Genomic DNA, 19,779 nt, shown 5'->3' on the forward strand with positions numbered 1-19,779 from the left:
GCTAGACATATTGTCAATTTCCCAGCTGCCCCAAGTCATGTGACTTGTGCTCTGATAAACTTCAGTCACTCTTTACTGCTGTACTGCAAGTTGGAGTGATATCCCCCCCCAGCAGCCAAACAAAAGAACAATGGGAAGGTAACCAGATAACCGCTCCCTAACACAAGATAACAGCTGCCTGGTAGATCTAAGAACAACACTCAATAGTAAAATCCAGGTCTCACTGAGACACATTCAGTTACATTGAGAAGGAAAAACAGCAGCCTACCAGAAAGCATTTCTCTCTTAAAGTGCAGGCACAAGTCACATGACTGGGGGCAGCTGGGAAATTGACAATATGTCTAGCCCCATGTCAGATTTTAAAATTGAATATAAAAAAAATCTGTTTGCTCTTTTGAGAAATGGATTTCAGTGCAGAATTCTGCTGGAGCAGCACTATTAACTGATGTGTTTTGAAAAAAATATGTGTCCCTTTAAGAGACTTTTGCTGTCCTGAACCTTACTCTGTGGGAACCTGCCAGGAATATCAACATGTTGATAGCAGTGCCTGTCTGTTCTCTTCTATGCACTGCTGGTCCTGACTACATAAAAACAATTGTAATCAGCTTTCCTCCAGCCAAGAGTTACATTGTTTCAGGAGTCAGAGCCAGCAGTGCAGAGAAGAGAAAGGAACAGGCAGACAGTGGCAGACAGACCAAGCCACACAATCAAAGTCTGAAATTGTGGATTTAGCGAGTACAAATTAAGTGGCGTGTACATTGCCGGCTTGGACTGCTATTTTACAGGTGCAGCTCCAGCTATGGGGACCTCGGACACAACCTGAAAAGGGGGTCCCAGGGCAGGTGGGACACATGGGAGCCATAGAGAGGCAAAAAAAGGTGAATGATGGGTTCCTACAGGGAATTAAATGACAGTTCCAGCAACACAAACATCTGAACTATGACAATTATCAGTATAAGGGTAGAACTCCACAAGCGTCCCAGGTGAGAATTACATTACATCCGATACGACACGACAGTTGGATGTGGACACAGTAAGCTGCGTCTTCATCTGACAGTGGGACGTGTAATTGTTACATACGACTTTTCATTCAGTACAATTATATGGGCACTGTCACTTTAAATATATCACATTTGTATATACGTTTCATGTAGATATTTATAATTATTAATGTATTTTTGCATTTACTAAGATGTTCATGAATAGGGCCATCGTATGAATTATGGGGTAGGATTCGATATGATATGACACATGATTTAGAGCACGTAGTCACTTTAATATATACATATGATTGGCCTCTGAATTATAATATATGCTTAACTGTACACTATTTTGATTTAAAATTCCACTTATGGATATGGTCATGAGATGTATTATGGGATAAGAAATGACAGGATATGTCACATGACTTTGAGTGCATGTTTTTTAATGTTGGTCACATGATTTTTTAATATGATATTAAAGGAAAACTATACCCCCAAAATGAACACTTAAGCAACAGATAGTTTACATCATATTAAGTGCCATATTAAAGAATCTTACCAAACTGGTCTATATATTTAAGTAAATCTTGCCCTTTTACATCTCTTGCCTTGAGCCACCATTTCGTGATGGTCTCTGTGCTGCCTCAGAGATCACCTGACCAGAAATACTGCAACTCTAACTGTAACAGGAAGAGATCACCTGACCAGAAATACTGCAGCTCTAACTGTAACAGGAAGAGATCACCTGACCAGAAATACTGCAGCTCTAACTGTAACAGGAAGAAGTGTTGAAGCAAAAGCCAGATCTCTGTCTGTTAATTGGCTCATGTGACCTAAGAAGTATAGTTTGTTTGATTTGTTGTGTGCACAGTGAATCCTACGATCCCAGGGGGCGGCCCTTATTTTTTAAAATGGCAAGTTTCTATTTATGATTACCCAATGGCACATACTACTAGAAAAGTATATTATTATGAAAATGGTTTATTTACATGAAGCAGGGTTTTACATATGGGCTGTTATATGCAATATCTTTTTATAGAGACCTACATTGTTTAGGGGGTATAGTTTTCCTTTAATTGAACACTGCCCACACTTTAATATTGCACTATAGCACTTTCAAGCCATATGAACTATGTTTTTATAAAGTATATTGAATGATTTTGTCCTGGTCTGTTAACCCTCTGGGTCACTGTATTATGGTATCTGTTTGGGATGATGTAAACAATGGCGTTACATGCAGCAGTAGTTGCTTAGCAACGAGGTAAACAGACACGCATGCTTCCTGTTTGAATATGCGCAGTATCAATGAGAATATAGTGACGTCACATACCCGGAAATTATAGGAAGCGTGCGAACCAAGCGTCCAGTTAGTGATTGAATAGGGTACTTATACCTCTACCAATCTCGGTAAGAATCAGAATCCCCTTGACAAAGGCCTTGGTGCCGAAACGTTGGGGCCATTCTCATTTTTCTGGTGTATCCGCTCCTTGCTGATATCTTGCTTGCTATGTACAACTAATGGGTGGTTGATATTCTATGCTATTTTTAACATTGTATAAATTATGCCATGTGTTGTACGGCGTTGTCTATGTAAAATGCTTTTCTTTGCATAAAAGTAAAAACTATTTTTTCGAACCACCATCTCTCTAAATTGTATTTGTTTTGAGTGTGCAAACATGCAGATATAAAGTACCTTTAGTAACCACCAGGGGTCAGCAAAGTCCAAGATAATGTCTTCCCATAACACGGGCACTTCTCTATTCAGTGTGAGTGAGTAGGTGAGTGAGTAGGTGAGTGAGTTGGTGAGTGAGTGTAGGAGGGGACAATCCCGTCTCTCTGGCCAAGTTCTTGATGACTCAGTACAATATCCCTTCAAAATGTTTATTTCAACTTACACTTATTTTAATTTCCTCCCAAAATGACTCACCTGGGGTTTTCTTGCTTTGGCTATAATTGGCCCCTCTTTCATTACCAAACTGTCCCTGAGTTACATGCTAATACATGTGAAAGAAACAAATGTGCAAAGTGTTAAAGTGAAATATAAAAAAAGAATGTGCTTTCTGAATCAGATAGATTTTTAGGGTCTTTGTTGGGTTCTTTATCTGCACTGGGTGCCACATTCATAGGCACAGGGGTACCAACCCTGCCTGAACCTCACTGACACCCTTTGCTCAATTTCCCTTGTGTCCCTCATTTGTGCCCAAGAAACGTCTTTTCTGCCTACCCCTAGTTTTGACCCTGATCACCTTTTGTCCCATATAATTGGCTCTTTGCAGTTTTAGAAGTTTTTTCCCAGCAGAATAGAAATGTCTCTACAGACAGTACTGGATTTAAATACATTTTCCTTAAAAGTCCAGCACCAGGAAAAGGGGTGTGGTGGGGGGTGGATCAGTGCAGATGGGAAGTGGGGTAAAGGAGCAGCCCCTGCCTCCAGTTATGCCAACCCCAACTTTTTCAAAATCCAACTTTTGACCCAAGAGCTGGAGACAGTGGACAGAGAACGTTTCTCTTAATAAACCTCTCCATCTGTGGAGAAACTTCTTTAATAACTGTTGTCTCCATCTGCTGGGATTGTTCTGCTCTTGAAGCCACTTATACTCTTCCGAGAAGCTTGGAGAATCTCCGCTTCCAGAGAGGCTCCAAGTATCTCAGTGCTGTGTCCTCCTGATCAGAAGTTGTCTCCTGCTATTGCCTCATGTGGGGTCACTGACTTAGGCAGTTGAAAGGCTACAAATACCCAAATAATGAGTAACAAAAACGTCCCCCTCTTTTTTTCAACCACACTTGGTTCCATCTGCTGAGAAGCTTCTACTCTCACTTCTGCCTCCAACTTGTGAGCAACCGTCACTCGCACTCCTGTGTCTCACTCCACAGCCGAGCCGCACTCAATTCCCAAACACTTGTCAACTTTTTTTTATCACCAGCTCCTTCTCCTAAAAAGCTTTTGTTGTCTCCCCTTTCTCCATCTTCTGAGAATATTATTTTCTTACCAGTGTGTCTGGAGCCTGAGGAAATTCTTCTGACTTTTTCCTCTGTCCTCAACACCATCTCATAAGATCTTTTCACTCTCATCATCTCCATCTTTTGAGAGTCTTCTGCCCTCGTTTCGTTCTCCCGAGAAACTTCAGCCAACCCTTTAAAAGCCTTTACCTCACACTGTCTCCATCCGCTAAGCAACTTTCGCCATTGCTACTGTCTCTTTAAACCAATAGAGATCCCTCTTTTAATAAATGACTAAAATGAATAACTTCATTCACATAAATGAGAGATTTAGTTGATGTTTGTAGAAACCACCCTGATTAAAATAGAGAATTGTAAAGTAGAAAATGAAAAGATGGGGGGGGGCAACCCAAAGAAACTTCTATCTAATGTTTGGGGATCTACAATTTCCCTCAGTCACTCATTGCTACTGTTCATCACTTAAAGGGGAACTACAACGAAAATGTAATATAAGCTTCATCATATTGAAATAATACATTTTCTAAATACAATCAATTAAATATTCTGCATTGTTTCTGAAATAATCAAGTTTATGTTCACTATTCCTCTCTCAGCATCTGTTTCTCTTCATTCTCTCTTCATGCAGCAGTTGGGTGTCAGATATTCACTGACAGTTACATCCAATATATCTTATAGGGGGGCTCCTTTTGCCTAGAAGATGTATTAGAGGTCACTCTATTAAACTCACCAGACATCATGTCTCTCTACATGCAGGATTTGTGCAAAAGGCAGTTATTTTGTTACATTTTGTTTGTACTGGAATCAGTTATTTGAGTGACCTCTAATACATCTGCTAGGAAAGGAGCCCCCCTATAAGATATATTGGATGTAACTGTCAGTGAATATCTGACACCCAACTGCTGCATGAAGAGAGAATGAAGAGAAACAGATGCGGAGAGAGGAATAGTGAACATAAACTTGATTATTTCAGAAACAATGCAGAATATTTAATTGATTGTATTTAGAAAGTTTCTTATTTCAGTGTGATGAAGCTTATATTGCATTTTCATTTTGGCGATAGTTCCCCTTTAAAGGAGAACTAAACCCTAAATTGTGAATATGAGTAAAAATGTCATATAGTGAACTTATTGCAGGAGGCTAAAGTTTGAGCTTGTCAATAGCAGCAATGATCCAGGACTTCAAACTTGTCACAGGGGGTCACCATCTTGGAAAGTGTCTGTGACACTCACATGCTCAGTGGGCTCTGATTGGCTGTTGAGAAGCTAAGCTTAGGGCTCGTCACTAATTATCCATCAGAAAATGAGCTTCCCTGGCTGTAATATAAGCTGATGCTACAGGTTTGCTGATTATTCAATTCTGATGCTAATTGCACTGGTTTCTGTGCTGCCATGTAGTAATTATGTGTATTAATTACTAATCAGCCTTATATTGTGACATTTCTATTCTATGTGTACTGTATATTGTGAGTGGCTCCCTAAGCTCAGTAAGTGACAGCAGCACAGAGCATGTGAATCAGTGAATCAGCAGAAAAGAAGATGGGGAGCTACTGGGGCATCTTTGGAGACACAGATCTTTATTGCTAAAGGGCTGTGGTTGCCTTGGGCTGGTACACAAGCACAAAACATCATGTACAACATTTCTACCTACTTCTTCACTTAAGCTTTAGTTCTCCTTTACGAAGCTTATACTTCCCCCATGGTTTCCTGAAGAACTTTCAATGTTCCATCTCCAAAGAACTTCTAACCACAAGAGTCAATCTCATCATCTGCCTCCTGAGAAGCTTCCGCCATTGTCTCCTCCTCTCCACGCGGACGCGCACCATCAGTTCTGGGAGACAATTTCTCACTGATACAGAAAGAACAAGGCTGAAAATAACTTGACATCTGAATCTCAGACTTCCCTTCATCTGAATCTGTAGGTGCGGGGGGGGGGGGGGGTTCTAGAGAAAGACACATGACGAGACAGTCTGGAGTTACACCGGTGCTTAAAAGGTTCAGAAACCCAACTTTGGCCTTATAAAAGGAAAGATGATTTAATTGGGAAATATATCGCATGTATAAAGGGGAAGTTCCTTGTATTTGCAGAAGCTGCACTGAAACAATTGTGCAACTTGGAATATAGTTTTTCCTTCTTACTTTAAAATTATCAATTAATTCTTCCTCTCCAAAACAGAAACCTAAAGGGGAAGTCCAACTTAAACATAACATCTTACTTAAAGGGATCCTGTCATCGGAAAAAATGTTTTTTTCAAATCACATCAGTTAATAGTGCTACTCCAGCAGAATTCTGCACTGAAATCCATTTCTCAAAAGAGCAAACAGATTTTTTTATATTCAATTTTGAAATCTGACATGGGGCTAGAGACATATTGTCAATTTCCCAGCTGCCCCTGGTCATGTGACTTGTGCCTGCACTTTAGGAGAGAAATGCTTTCTGGCAGGCTGCTGTTTTTCCTTCTCAATGTAACTGAATGTGTCTCAGTGGGACCTGGATTTTACTATTGAGTGTTGTTCTTAGATCTACAAGGCAGCTGTTATCTTGTGTTAGGGAGCTGTTATCTGGTTACCTTCTCATTGTTCTGTTGTTTGGCTGCTGGGGGGAAAAAGGGAGGGGTGATATCAGTCCAACTTGCAGTACAGCAGTAAAGAGTGACTGAAGTTTATCAGAGCACAAGTCACATGACTTGGGGCAGCTGGGAAACTGACAATATGTCTAGCCCCATGTCAGATTTCAAAATTAAATATAAAAAAATCAGTTTGCTCTTTTGAGAAATGGATTTCAGTGCAGAATTCTGCTGGAGCAGCACTATTAACTGATTCATTTTGAAAAAAATCACGTTTTCCCATGACAGTATCTCTTTAATGAAAGTAAATTTAGTTCAAAGCTATTTTATCATTTGCACTTTTTCAGTGTCACGATGCTTTGCAACACTTCTCTAGATCTCCTGCACCAGTGGGATAATCCCACAGCATGGAAAACTGGCTAGTTGATTACAGCAACAATGCTTCACTGGTATATAAAGTCACAACCAGCAGTGCAAAGGAAAGACAGATACCTCTCTTCAGTTACACAGAACTATAAACCCAGTGAGAATGAGGAATGAATGGATATTGGGAAGTTGTATCAGGAGTCAGAAGCAGCAGTGCAGAGAAGAGAAAGGGACAGACACAATGACAGTTACACAGAACTATAAACCCAGTGAGAATGAGGAATGAATGGATATTGGGAAGTTGTATCAGGAGTCAGAAGCAGCAGTGCAGAGAAAGGGACAGACACAATGACAGTTACACAGAACTATAAACCCAGTGAGAATGAGGAATGAATGGATATTGGGAAGTTGTATCAGGAGTCAGAAGCAGCAGTGCAGAGAATGAGGAATGAATGGATATTGGGAAGTTGTATCAGGAGTCAGAAGCAGCAGTGCAGAGAAAGGGACAGACACAACGACAGTTACACAGAACTATAAACCCAGTGAGAATGAGGAATGAATGGATATTGGGAAGTTGTATCAGGAGTCAGAAGCAGCAGTGCAGAGAAGAGAAAGGGACAGACACAATGACAGTTACACAGAACTATAAACCCAGTGAGAATGAGGAATGAATGGATATTGGGAAGTTGTATCAGGAGTCAGGGGCAGCAGTGCAGAGAATGAGGAATGAATGGATATTGGGAAGTTGTATCAGGAGTCAGGGGCAGCAGTGCAGAGAATGAGGAATGAATGGATATTGGGAAGTTGTATCAGGAGTCAGAAGCAGCAGTGCAGAGAATGAGGAATGAATGGATATTGGGAAGTTGATTAGTTTTTCTGGTTCTTGTTCGTCACTATATCAGGGAGGATAGAGGAGACTGTGGGGTGACATGTTATTATATATATATATGTTTATCAGGGGTAAGTAGTTGGGAGCTGACTGTACTGAACTATAGAGAGAGAGAGAGAAATCCTTTTGTGCCACTGAGAGACATAAATCCCCTGTGAGACAGGTGTCGGGGGGTCAGTAAGATGGGGGGCACATCACTACATTTGTTTCCCCGGCACTTGTCTCCCAATTAAAGGGCCGGCAGGCATTGAACAAAACCCCAATGGACAGAATCACATACACTTGTTTTGGGGCTTTAAAGGATTTGTATGTGTTTGAAGAGAGCCACATCCATCGCTACGGAAAGATAAGTGGGACGACATTGTGTTGATGTGGTTCCTATTTTCTTTATGACAATTAGACTGAAAGCCGAGCAGAGAGGAAGCCGTGACCTCAATATCAGTTTGGGGAAGTGCGGGGGGTACACGTCACACTGGGTAACAAATTACACAGAGAGCTCCGGCTTCCCCAAACACTACTGCAGGGATGACACTGATTGGCTCACGGCCTCTCTGTACAACAGAAAAGAGATAATGGGGCTCATGTATATGGGGGTCACTGATCAATACTGCCAGCTGGGGGGCATCATCTCCCTATAGCAAAAGAGCAAAGGATGAGGTTCAGAGAAGACTGAACATGCACAATGTATGGGGGTAAGTGCTCCTTGGGGTGCAGCTCTTGGTGCCTCGCTCTGTATGTGGCTCTACTGGGTTATAGTGGGTCCAGGAGGGGATGTGGGTGCCCCAGCAGATTTACTGCAACAGGTTTATTTGGGGGGGCGGTTACACAACATGTCTTGGGCCCCTTCTCTTTATCAAGTGTACAATGAGCATAAACCCCTGTTCCTTTAAAAAGCACCCACTAAACACACAGCATTATGGGAGATCTAGAGAGAATGGTGGCAGTGGCCCCTAAATTGCTCTTTTTCTTCCCTTTCAGTCCTAAAGCCCCATTCTTCCTGCACCCCTAAATATTGCACTCCGAATACCCGTAGGGCACGTGTAAGGGCAAAGGCACATGGGGAGATGTGGGGCATTTTACCCACCAAACACACACAGTGCCCTCCATGTTCATAACATGAGCTAAATACCTTCCTGGGGGTCCCATGTGTACATGCAATGGCGTGGCTTCATTCTAATGACAAAGAGGTTCTTTATAAAAAATATAAGACTTTATTCTGTCTCTATGACAACAGCAAACAGGTGCTTTTCTATTGGAAGTCACATGCTCTCGGTAACCAATGGGCTTCATTGCTAATAGGACTTTGTACAAATCACATCCAATGTAGGAAGAAAGTCCTCTCTCTGTCATGGTCTCCTAGACATTCCAGCCAGGAGAGTGTCCTGCACATCAAATTCCTGGGAGTAGTTGACACTAGGGGTGACGCTGGGAACAGAAGGTGCAACTCTGAATGTCACATGAAACTGTCACTGGATGTTCTCTTTGCCCCTGTGTATTCTTGTCTCTGTTCCAGCAGTGTCTCTGTGATCGGAGGTAATTTTGGGTTCCATGTTGGCTTTCAAATCATTCTCCTTTTCTTTGCTTGACTGTTCCCATAATCCAACCATAGCCATAGCCATAGTAGGTGCCACCCTGTTAAGCCAAGTAATCGCATCCGGAGCAAATTGTCAATCATTAGTAAGTTCATTGCCTCACAGAGGCCATAATAGGACCCTATTAATGGAACATAACAACCAATCTGGTCTCACCGTTCTCCTGTAATCAAAGAGTTGTATTCTTACAATCTGATTTGTACATACTTAGCATCCTACAATAACAGATACATCTGCCTGATAGAATCCTGCCCTGATAACTGATACACCTGCCTGATAGAATCCTGCCCTGATAACTGATACACCTGTCTGATAGAATCCTGCCCTGATAAATGATACACCTGCCTGATAGAATCCTGCCCTGATAAATGATACACCTGTCTGATAGAATCCTGCCCTGATAACTGATACACCTGTCTGATAGAATCCTGCCCTGATAAATGATACACCTGCCTGATAGAATCCTGCCCTGATAAATGATACACCTGCCAGATAGAATCCTGCCCTGATAACTGATACACCTGCCTGATAGAATCCTGCCCTGATAACTGATACACCTGCCTGATAGAATCCTGCCCTGATAACAGATACACCTGCCTGATAGAATCCTGCCCTGATAACTGATACACCTGCCTGATAGAATCCTGCCCTGATAACTGATACACCTGCCTGATAGAATCCTGCCCTGATAACTGATACACCTGCCTGATAGAATCCTGCCCTGATAAATGATACACCTGCCTGATAGAATCCTGCCCTGATAACTGATACACCTGCCTGATAGAATCCTGCCCTGATAACAGATACACCTACCTGATAGAATCCTGCCCTGATAACAGATACACCTACCTGATAGAATCCTGCCCTGATAACAGATACACCTGCCTGATAGAATCCTGCCCTGATAACTGATACACCTGTCTGATAGAATCCTGCCCTGATAACAGATACACCTGCCTGATAGAATCCTGCCCTGATAACTGATACATCTGCCTGATAGAATCCTGCCTTAATAACACACATCTTCATTCTCATTTTGTACTTCACCAGTAAAGGCTTCTCTTCACCCCACACTCATTGCAGGTCTACCAGTACATACAACATCATGCCCTTATAAAATACAATTTATTGTGTTTCCAGTGCAATTCCCAAGTACCCAGAGTACTTGGCTTGACATAACATTTTGTACTCTTGTAGGTTTGTAGATATACTTACTCTGTGATCAACTTAACCAATGAGATGCTGCTAAACCCAAAGAGAGAGTGAGATACCAGGTCCATGGAGTGTCCATCCATAAAAGGGCCCGATTGTGGTGAAATGGGTGCTCTCTGTTAGGTGGTACATCTATGGGCAACAAGAGGAAAAATGAGTTGAGAGACCTTACTCACATGTTACGTTATACATAACCCCCCAAACTTACCCATGGGATCACTGCAGAACTGCCACTCCGCATAGTGCACACAGCACGTCATTCTGCCACTCGTGGACGTATTTAATGGAATCTGAGCACTGACATTGTACAGCCTGGTCTCTGGGTTTTCCTCTCCACTGGTGTTGGCCCACTCAGTATGAACATGGGGTGAGAATGTCCAGGACAATCTGCCTTTGGGGTACCCACCCACAGATATGCACACGGCTTCTTGCTCTCTTCTCAGTATCAATGGCTTGGAGAAACCAGCTGCATAAGAAGATTAAAATGACAATCCCACAATGAAGGTCTAACTAACTATAAAGTCCAGGGGTAACCCATCCCTTGCCCCCCACAGAATGCAGAGGAGTATGTAATTACATAGGATCAGCCAGGTGTATCTGTTATTAGGGCAGGACAGTGTAAGGGCAGCCGTTTGAGTGGAACTTACCCCAGACAGAGAGGCTCAGTTTGGTTGTCAGTGGAGCTTGATGTCCCCCATTGACTTTCAGGAAGACGTGACACACATACTGGCCCTCATCCCAGGGGTCAATGTGAGACAGGGAGAGGCTGACATTATGGCGGAAGAGGTGGGTGCGGTTTCGATAGCGTGGGCTTTGGTAGCCTCTTTGCTCCTCATTCTCTGAAAAGGAAAAGACAACTGCCTCCCGCTCACCATGACTCTGTCTCTGGACAAACAGACGAAGGGTCTTCCACTGCAAGTCACTGGGTGGGGACACATCACATGGGAGGATGACACTGGAGCCCACCTGGGCTGAGATAGAGAGCTGGTCAGACATACCTGGGGGAGAGTGGGCAAAGGTATGAGGTGCCACCCTACAGTGCGGCACATGTTGTACAACTTACACTCACGTGAAACATTTCACACGCCCAATGGCATGAAATGCATTAGGAGAGAGGAGCTCAGTGAGCAATGAGGTTCCTCTGTCCTTTTGGTATAGTGGAATTTAAAAATAACATTTTGGTTAAATTTATGATATATATTTTTGAGTGTGAGGCTGCCTCCCTTTTGTATGTAATATTATACCAGGATCTCTCAATGTTGAGCCTTTGTGGCTTCTGCCAACTTGATTCCCCTGGTCTGGTGGGACTTCCCCATGCTGCTCATTGGAGCACACAGCTTCTCTACTACTAACTACTTTACCCCCATCCCACTGTGACAACAAGTCTCTATTTTTCTTTTTTTTTGGGGGGGGACATTTTCCTGACTTCTACTCTGGTGTCCAGCCCACTTTAAGGTCTGGGCTTTGACTTAATCAGGCCTCCTAGCCCAGGCTCCTTAGCACCATGTGGCCTCCATAGAGTCCAAAGAGAATGGGGTCCCTTTTGTAGACTAGACAAGACTCGTAAATCCCCTGGTCCAAGGAGGATTTCCCACATTCAGGGAGGTAAACTCCTCACGCCCCCTACTCACAGCTTTAACCATGGAAAACCCAATGCTCAAACACTGTAGCACCGCACCAGTCATATGGCAGCACCCAATCGAACCTGCTTTCTGGAGTTGATTAGCTGCTAAACAAAGTGACATTCCTTGTACCCATTCCTTGTTATATGATTCCCAAAGCACAATTTAAGCCTTTGGATACACACACATATACACACACACTTACACAGCCTTACACACTCACACTTACCCTCACTACCCAGACCCACATCCATACAGAGATTTTACACACTCACAGATTCATCAATACTCTTCGTGCCTCATCCACATCTATCAGTTGCTAAACCCACACAGGATAAAGGTGGAGCTGCCATACTGACACACACACAGAGACGGTACGTTACCTGCACTCAGCACTGTGCACAGCACAAAGAGGCCATTGAGGAGCACGGGGCCCTGTGATAACTCCATTCCCCAGAGTGTGCCAGGGCCACATGAGCTAGGAGCCCACCTGCCAAACTGTGGGGTGAGACAGAGAAAAGGACAATTCAGGGGTATCCTATAAATGACGAAGTTCAGGAATGCACCCCAAAAAATTACACGTGGATAAATACAGTGACTTCCAGACTAGACAATTCGGGGTTCACGTAAGAAGAATAATTTCAGGGTACAATTATGTTTCCCCTCAAAGTACACAGAGAACTGTGAGGTCCCCACTCACCCCTCACACACGAGGCCCAAACCAGGGAAAGAGAGTTAGCCACCCGAAGAAGAGGTGGGCAAGTGTGTGACCCAAGAAGTGATAGATGTGTAAATGGCCAGAGATGAGTCTGAGCCCCCGAAACATAAACTTCAGAGGTACAGGTCCCCCCTCTTACACCCCATGGCACTTACCTGTGAGTCTCCCCATTGCTCGTCGGTTCTGATCTCAGTCTCCCACTCCCTCCTACTGACGCCAAATGACTTCCCCTTCATCAGCTGCAACGTGTTCAACCCACAGGGCAGGACCCAGGGGGGGGTAGAGGGAACCCCCAAGGGAGGGAGTGGGGAGGGGAAAGTGTTGGGTCCCTTGGGGCAGAACCTTCATCTACATACACCCACACTGAGATACTTACGCATACATATTACACATACAGTAAACACATATATATATAGCCATGTTGTGTGTCTGGGGATCAATATATTGTCTGACACACTCACACACATTGTTACACAAATACCCCTCACACTCACACTCATATGTAACAGATGTATCTGGCCTCACACAATGAATGTGCCGCTATGTACAAGTGTATTCTATAAAACTGTCTGTGCATGAGCCGGTGCCTGTAGTTCCCATACAGTAGTAGTGCAGACAGGGATACAATGAAATAGATAAAACGTATACAGGACAAGGACACAGGAGGAAGGTGGTTCCTACCCTGTAGAGCTTACAATCTATGTGGGTGTGTATAGACACAAATATGGGCTGCTGCTCTTCACAATGCCAGGATCCGACCTCCAAGAGGTAAGGTTTGAGTTTAATTCTGAAGAGGCCGAGAGAGGGATAAACCCCAGAGGGAAGGGGCAGGAGGAGACAAAGGGTTAAGGTCTCTGCTTCTGATCTTCCCTCACTTCTCCTCTGGTCACTTCTGCCCATTCTCGTCTACAAGACTTCTCTCAGGCTTCTGCTTTTCTCTGGAACTCTCTGCCACAAGCTGTCAGACTTTCTCCTTCTTTCCAAACTCTCAAGCTCCTTAAAGACCCATCTGTTTAAAGAGGCTTATTCGATGTACCTTAATTAATTAATCAATCAATCATTGCTGTATCACAAATGACATGACAAATTGTTTCCAAAATCCTAATGTCTCAATTGTAGCCTAACCTTTACTTTGTAAACTCCCTTTAATCATATTGTATGTGTAACCCCTTGTTTGTTATCCTCCATTTATTCCCTGTTTGTTATAACTGCAGTAAAGCACTGCGTATCTTGTCAGCGCTATATAAATAAATGATGATGATGATGATGATCTGGAACGTGGTTGGGTTCTCTCATCACTTCTTTCCAGTGCCACAATGTGACCAGCAGATGGGGTGCTATTCTAACAATTAATGCACTAAATGTGGAAAAAGTGAATTAATTAAAATCAATCAGCCATTTTTTTCCCCGTTCGTCCCACTTCATCAATCACGGGTTGAATATCCGAGACCCGAGAGACTGTCGTTTGAATGAAATGTGGCCTGTGTTACGTTGCACAACATTCTAAATGAGTGGGTTGGGGAGGCATGAGGGGGTCCTAACCTTCAGCCCCCCAACCCTCCCCATTTGTACATGAAAGTAAGGCAGCGGGGGGTTAGGGCCCTGTACTTGGACAAGCAGTAAGTGAGCTGTGTCTGATGATGCTGCAAAGAGCATTGGAATTTCAGAGCAAATAACAAAGGCTTTGTAGATTGAGTTGCTACAGTGTAGAAAGAGTTAATAACTTGCATATAAATTTAATTGGTCATTTATTTGGGGTGCTGCCAGGGGCATTTCAGACATTGCACTTGTCGCCGGCAGGAGTCCAGACTGGGCCACTTCTCTAGCGCAGCAATCGCTCTATTTACCACCCCAGTAACTTCTGGGGAACTGTCGAATACTAATTAGTCTGAGGCAGGTATAACCTCTCAATGCCATTTTCTTTTTCTAAAGCATAGAAGTCAGGTCAAGCTGAAAATATCTTTTTCCCTTTTTCCTTGCAGCTTGGGTACTTTGCTTATGTATCTGCAGAAAGAAATACAATTGTACAGGAACATAACAAGTCTGAAGTCTGAAGTTATGTTATGGTAGAGTCTTGGCTTCGAGGTTACTTAGAATAAGAACTGAAATCATTTTGAAAAAAAAGATAATCACGTCTTTATGCTGAATGTGACCAATCATGTATGGCTAATATTTTCTATGCTGATGTGATATTATAAAGATCTATGTAACAGTCAGTTTGGTAGAGAATTCTCCTGAGCTACTGAATGATTTTGTATTCTCTGCTTGAATACATTTCCTTCTCTGATTGAAACTTTGAAATGGCATTGGACTGTATCTTGGAAAAGACACTCACACCGAGGTCCAGACCCAACACAACCGCCCGCCTGAGCTGCTCACCTTGTTTTATGGCAGAATTTAATGAAATTAAATAAATACAATCTTTAAATGTGCGACTCCGTGCCACATGTAGCAGCAAGTTGGTAGCTTAAATACAATGTGGCCTTAACAGGCCCTATACTTCCATAATACCCCAGAACACACAGCAGATAAATACAGGGTCAATTCCATGTATAATACCCCAGAACCCACAGCAGATAAATACAGAGCCAATTCCATGTATAATACCCCAGAACCCACAGCAGATAAATACAGTGCCAATTCCATGTATAATACCCCAGAACACACAGCAGATAAATACAGTGCCAATTCCATGTATAATACCCCAGAACCCACAGCAGATAAATACAGAGCCAATTCCATGTATAATACCCCAGAACACACAGCAGATAAATACAGGGTCAATTCCATATATAATACCCCAGAACACACAGCAGATAAATACAGTGCCAATTCCATGTATAATACCCCAGAACACACAGCAGATAAATACAGTGCCAATTCCATGTATAATACCCCAGAACACACAGCAGATAAATACAGGGCCAATTCCATGTATAATACCCCAGAACACACAGCAGATAAATACAGTGTCAATTCCATGTATAATACCCCAGAACCCACAGCAGATAAATACAGAGCCAATTCCATGTATAATACCCCAGAACACACAGCAGATAAATACAGGGCCAATTCCATGTATAATACCCCAGAACCCACAGCAGATAAATACAGTGCCAATTCCATGTATAATACCCCAGAACCCACAGCAGATAAATACAGGACCAATTCCATGTATAATACCCCAGAACACACAGCAGATAAATACAGGGGCAATTCCATGTATAATACCCCAGAACCCACAGCAGATAAATACAGTGCCAATTCCATGTATAATACCCCAGAACACACAGCAGATAAATACAGAGCCAATTCCATGTATAATACCCCAGAACCCACAGCAGATAAATACAGGGTCAATTCCATGTATAATACCCAGAACACACAGCAGGATAAATACAGTGCCAATTCCATGTATAATACCCCAGAACCCACAGCAGATAAATACAGGGCCAATTCCATGTATAATACCCCAGAACACACAGCAGATTAATACAGGGTCAATTCCATGTATAATACCCCAGAACACACAGCAGATAAATACAGGGCCAATTCCATGTATAATACCCCAGAACACACAGCAGGATAAATACAGGGCCAATTCCATGTATAATACCCCAGAACACACAGCAAATAAATACAAGGCCAATTCCATGTATAATACCCCAGAACACACAGCAGATAAATACAGTGTCAATTCCATGTATAATACCCCAGAACACACAGCAGATAAATACAGGACCAATTCCATGTATAATACCCCAGAACACACAGCAGGATAAATACAGGGCCAATTCCATGTATAATACCCCAGAACACACAGCAGATAAATACAGGACCAATTCCATGTATAATACCCCAGAACACACAGCAGGATAAATACAGGGCCAATTCCATGTATAATACCCCAGAACCCACAGTAGGATAAATACAGGGCCAATTCCATGTATAATACCCCAGAACACACAGCAGATAAATACAGGGCCAATTCCATGTATAATACCACAGAACACACAGCAAATAAATACAGGGCCAATTCCATGTATAATACCCCAGAACACACAGCAGATAAATACAGGACCAATTCCATGTATAATACCCAGAACACACAGCAGATAAATACAGGGCCAATTCCATGTATAATACCCCAGAACACACAGCAGATAAATACAGGGCCAATTCCATGTATAATACCCCAGAACACACAGCAGATTAATACAGGGTCAATTCCATGTATAATACCCCAGAACACACAGCAGATAAATACAGGGCCAATTCCATGTATAATACCCCAGAACACACAGCAGATAAATACAGTGTCAATTCCATGTATAATACCCCAGAACACACAGCAGATAAATACAGGACCAATTCCATGTATAATACCCCAGAACACACAGCAGGATAAATACAGGGCCAATTCCATGTATAATACCCCAGAACACACAGCAGATAAATACAGGGCCAATTCCATGTATAATACCCCAGAACACACAGCAGATAAATACAGGGCCAATTCCATGTATAATACCCCAGAACACACAGCAGATAAATACAGTGCCAATTCCATGTATAATACCCCAGAACACACAGCAGATAAATACAGTGCCAATTCCATGTATAATACCCCAGAACACACAGCAGATAAATACAGTGTCAATTCCATGTATAATACCCCAGAACACACAGCAGATAAATACAGTGCCAATTCCATGTATAATACCCCAGAACACACAGCAGATAAATACAGGGCCAATTCCATGTATAATACCCCAGAACACACAGCAGATAAATACAGGGCCAATTCCATGTATAATACCCCAGAACACACAGCAGATAAATACAGTGCCAATTCCATGTATAATACCCCAGAACACACAGCAGGATAAATACAGGGCAATTCCATGTATAATACCCCAGAACACACAGCAGATAAATACAGGGCCAATTCCATGTATAATACCCCAGAACCCACAGCAGATAAATACAGGGCCAATTCCATGTATAATACCCCAGAACCCACAGCAGATAAATACAGGGCCAATTCCATGTATAATACCCCAGAACCCACAGCAGATAAATACAGTGCCAATTCCATGTATAATACCCCAGAACACACAGCAGGATAAATACAGTGCCAATTCCATGTATAATACCCCAGAACACACAGCAGGATAAATACAGGGCCAATTCCATGTATAATACCCCAGAACACACAGCAGATAAATACAGGGCCAATTCCATGTATAATACCCCAGAACACACAGCAGATTAATACAGGGTCAATTCCATGTATAATACCCCAGAACACACAGCAGATAAATACAGGGCCAATTCCATGTATAATACCCCAGAACACACAGCAGATAAATACAGGGTCAATTCCATGTATAATACCCCAGAACACACAGCAGGATAAATACAGGGCCAATTCCATGTATAATACCCCAGAACACACAGCAAATAAATACAAGGCCAATTCCATGTATAATACCCCAGAACACACAGCAGATAAATACAGTGTCAATTCCATGTATAATACCCCAGAACACACAGCAGATAAATACAGGACCAATTCCATGTATAATACCCCAGAACACACAGCAGGATAAATACAGGGCCAATTCCATGTATAATACCCCAGAACACACAGCAGATAAATACAGGACCAATTCCATGTATAATACCCCAGAACACACAGCAGGATAAATACAGGGCCAATTCCATGTATAATACCCCAGAACCCACAGTAGGATAAATACAGGGCCAATTCCATGTATAATACCCCAGAACACACAGCAGATAAATACAGGGCCAATTCCATGTATAATACCACAGAACACACAGCAAATAAATACAGGGCCAATTCCATGTATAATACCCCAGAACACACAGCAGATAAATACAGGACCAATTCCATGTATAATACCCAGAACACACAGCAGATAAATACAGGGCCAATTCCATGTATAATACCCCAGAACACACAGCAGATAAATACAGGGCCAATTCCATGTATAATACCCCAGAACACACAGCAGATTAATACAGGGTCAATTCCATGTATAATACCCCAGAACACACAGCAGATAAATACAGGGCCAATTCCATGTATAATACCCCAGAACACACAGCAGATAAATACAGGGCCAATTCCATGTATAATACCCCAGAACACACAGCAGATAAATACAGGGCCAATTCCATGTATAATACCCCAGAACACACAGCAGATAAATACAGGGCCAATTCCATGTATAATACCCCAGAACACACAGCAGATAAATACAGTGTCAATTCCATGTATAATACCCCAGAACACACAGCAGATAAATACAGTGCCAATTCCATGTATAATACCCCAGAACACACAGCAGATAAATACAGGGCCAATTCCATGTATAATACCCCAGAACACACAGCAGATAAATACAGGGCCAATTCCATGTATAATACCCCAGAACACACAGCAGGATAAATACAGGGCAATTCCATGTATAATACCCCAGAACACACAGCAGATAAATACAGGGCCAATTCCATGTATAATACCCCAGAACCCACAGCAGATAAATACAGGGCCAATTCCATGTATAATACCCCAGAACCCACAGCAGATAAATACAGGGCCAATTCCATGTATAATACCCCAGAACCCACAGCAGATAAATACAGTGCCAATTCCATGTATAATACCCCAGAACACACAGCAGGATAAATACAGTGCCAATTCCATGTATAATACCCCAGAACACACAGCAGGATAAATACAGTGCCAATTCCATGTATAATACCCCAGAACACACAGTAGATAAATACAGTGCCAATTCCATGTATAATACCCCAGAACACACAGCAGATAAATACAGGGCC

At 42.5% G+C, this 19,779-nt stretch overlaps 1 protein-coding gene across 1 annotated transcript; it reads right to left on the reverse strand.

Moving 5' to 3' along the window:
• Positions 1 to 8,957: 8,957 nt before the first annotated feature.
• On the reverse strand, positions 8,958 to 13,792 carry LOC108707787 (T-lymphocyte activation antigen CD80). Its single transcript, XM_041581376.1, has 6 exons — positions 13,062 to 13,792; positions 12,572 to 12,686; positions 11,214 to 11,564; positions 10,775 to 11,032; positions 10,570 to 10,698; positions 8,958 to 9,517 (listed from the first exon to the last, which is right to left on the reverse strand). The coding sequence occupies exons 1-5, from the start codon at positions 13,140 to 13,142 to the stop codon at positions 10,577 to 10,579; spliced, it is 927 nt and encodes a 308-aa protein (XP_041437310.1). The 5' UTR covers positions 13,143 to 13,792; the 3' UTR covers positions 8,958 to 9,517; positions 10,570 to 10,576.
• Positions 13,793 to 19,779: the final 5,987 nt, after the last annotated feature.

Source organism: Xenopus laevis, chromosome 2L, assembly GCF_017654675.1.
Source record: "Xenopus laevis strain J_2021 chromosome 2L, Xenopus_laevis_v10.1, whole genome shotgun sequence".
NCBI classification, from domain to species: Eukaryota; Metazoa; Chordata; class Amphibia; order Anura; family Pipidae; genus Xenopus; species Xenopus laevis.